The sequence below is a fragment of the Penaeus chinensis genome, chromosome 2, assembly GCF_019202785.1.
Source record: "Penaeus chinensis breed Huanghai No. 1 chromosome 2, ASM1920278v2, whole genome shotgun sequence".
NCBI classification, from domain to species: Eukaryota; Metazoa; Arthropoda; class Malacostraca; order Decapoda; family Penaeidae; genus Penaeus; species Penaeus chinensis.
The window spans coordinates 38,340,568-38,343,067 of NC_061820.1; the positions used below are offsets into that span (position 1 = coordinate 38,340,568).

Below are 2,500 nucleotides of genomic sequence, written 5' to 3' on the forward strand. Positions count from 1 at the left end.
CATACATTTGAGTATATATGTAGTTTTATTTACGTTATTTTCAGTGAACACATTCCTGCTCTACTGTGATTTCAAATAATTGTCGACGCATTTCTAAACCTTCAAGCATCCTTATATGTCCATCCATGTGCTTGCTTACTAACGCGAGCGTTGGTGAATTTCTATATATTTCTACATATAAATGGATGTGCGCTTTTGAATATACGCATATTTATATATATATGCAAATGTTTTTCATATATGTATGGGAAAGTATGAAGAAAGATTTTATTTTATACATTTATTCATAATGATATGAATTACACGGCATTCCATGAAAAAATCGAATTTGATTTTTTTTTTTTTTTTTTTTTTTTTACATCATACAGTATTCTATCACACATTATTTTTTATAGCTTACAAGCTGTATGCACAGGTCTTTATATTTACCCCCTTATTCATTAATTCACTTATAAAACTAACCACAAGTTAATCTATATATAACATATATAGGCACATTTACAATTAGCCATACTATGTGCTATAGTTGGTGCAAAATATGAATAGCTTATAAAAGTAAATCCCTAATTATACTGATGTTAATAAATTAGTCTTTTTCCACCCAATGCTGTTCCAGATTTATAACTAGTCGTAAAGTTATCTCTTCGTTGCACAATTCGATTCCATATTCTTTTTTTTTGGTGAAAAAAACACATAAATATACATTCACAAATACACAAAGACACTCATACGTGAGACACGCTCACACAGACATATCCTCAGTACACAGAGACACGCACACAGAATCAACTTCTGTACACAGACACATCCTCAGTACACAGCCACACATACACAGCCACATCCTCAGTACACAGACGCACACACAGACACATCCTCAGTACACAGACGCACACACAGACACATCCTCAGTACACAGACACATCCTCAGTACACAGACGCACACACAGACACTCGCATAATACACGCGGGAAGTGGTGTTTACGGTCAACTAAACCGTAGAATTCGTCGTTATATTAATTATCATTATTACTATGGATACCTTTATCACTATATGTCAAAGCTAATTTTCCTTGTTATTACTTTTGTTTGCTTATCTGTTATTCAACTAGTTTTTCCTATAAAAAAAATTTAAAAAAAATAAACATAATTTTACAATGATCTTCTTATGGTACGATGTAAGCATTTGACTAAATCTGGCTTTCCCAGTATGTTTTTCATAACAAGAGAATGAACAACACATAATTCAAAGCCAAAGAAACTGCTAGAAAAGAATAATATGTACAATTATTGTTCAAATGTATTTCTATATTTTGGTTCAACAGTTTTGCAGAAGTATGACTGCTTCAGTGTAGCCAAGGTCAAAGTTAAAACTGCATGTGCTGAGGACAAGCCGCGACCTCTCAGGTTACAATGCTAATAAAATTTTCAGAACAGCCATATCAGAATTTATGTAGTATATAAGAGTAATGGCAAGTCATGATGATATAGTAATGCAGCGGTTCCTAACCAGGGGACCATGGAGCAATATGAAAATTATAACTTCGAAATAAACTGGATTTCTCTCACCTACAGATAAATATTTTTCATACATCAGTAACTAGTAATAAGTGTATTTAAATAGATGACACTAAACGGTGCCATGGTGATTATCAAATGTTGGTCGATAGGTTGGGAACCATTGCAGTAATTTATTATAAACCTGGCAAATCGTTTCTACAAGTTAGGTGACATAGCCGGTTTGTTTTAAAAACTTGGGCGAAGTGGCAGGTGGTCGAAACATTTAGAACGCTTCCCCCCACCCCCCACGCGAAAACGCATCGACGCACTTGCATCCTCTCTCCCCCAATCACACACATAACCAAACACATACAAGGAATGCAAAGAGACAGGCAAATATCCTCAGCTACAATTCGCAAAGGACCGCATTCTCCCACAGAATCCTTGTAGAGATGCCTCGGGCGTGGAGTTTTTGTGTTATCTCTTCTCTATCTTTTTTGTCATCACATGGCTTAACGAATAATCCCGCTGATAACGGTAACACAAGCGATAAGGAAGAGGGGGGTCGTGACTCCCAATTTCCCACCAGCACCTGTGACAGGCACTCCTGAGGAGAAAGAAAATAGTACTTCGTGAACAAAGGGCTCATAAAACTGTTGACGCACAGTGCTTATAGTAAATATGGCGGGGCTATATGCAATGCTGATTGGGATGGAACTCAAACTGTTTAACTGTACTTCTCAAAATGTCATTTAACACTACTGAATCCCTTAAAAGATAAAATAATGATAATATAATGATATGTAGGCAATTTGATTCTATAAAAGATTAATCAAGTTTTATAAAAGATTAATCAACACTCCATTACAGAGAAAAAAGAGCGTAAACATATACACACTTTCAGTTTGAAGGCTGAGCAAAGTATTGGTAACTGCATCGATGGTCTTGGTGATGAAACCTTCACGTCCCCTAGTGAGGAAAGCGGCGGGGGTGCACGGCCTGT

The 2,500-nt window shown here is 36.0% G+C and overlaps 2 protein-coding genes across 3 annotated transcripts in view; one reads left to right on the forward strand and one right to left on the reverse strand.

Moving 5' to 3' along the window:
- The window catches only part of LOC125031189, a 6,451-nt gene extending 6,437 nt beyond the window's left edge, over nt 1-14 (forward strand). Inside the window, exon 8 of the mRNA XM_047621797.1 lies at nt 1-14. This exon is cut by the window's left edge and continues 679 nt beyond it. The gene's annotated coding sequence lies outside the window, so the exon portion shown is untranslated.
- Nucleotides 15-265: 251 nt separating this feature from the next.
- LOC125031198 overlaps nt 266-2,500 on the reverse strand; it is a 10,900-nt gene continuing 8,665 nt past the window's right edge. For both annotated transcript variants that reach the window (XM_047621817.1, XM_047621808.1), the window contains exons 7-8: nt 2,396-2,500; nt 266-2,104 (exon numbers count right to left, since the gene is read on the reverse strand). The exon at nt 2,396-2,500 is cut by the window's right edge and continues 30 nt beyond it. In XM_047621817.1, the coding sequence (XP_047477773.1) occupies nt 2,010-2,104; nt 2,396-2,500 (200 nt within the window). In that variant the 3' untranslated portion in view covers nt 266-2,009. The remainder of the gene's footprint in view (nt 2,105-2,395) is intronic.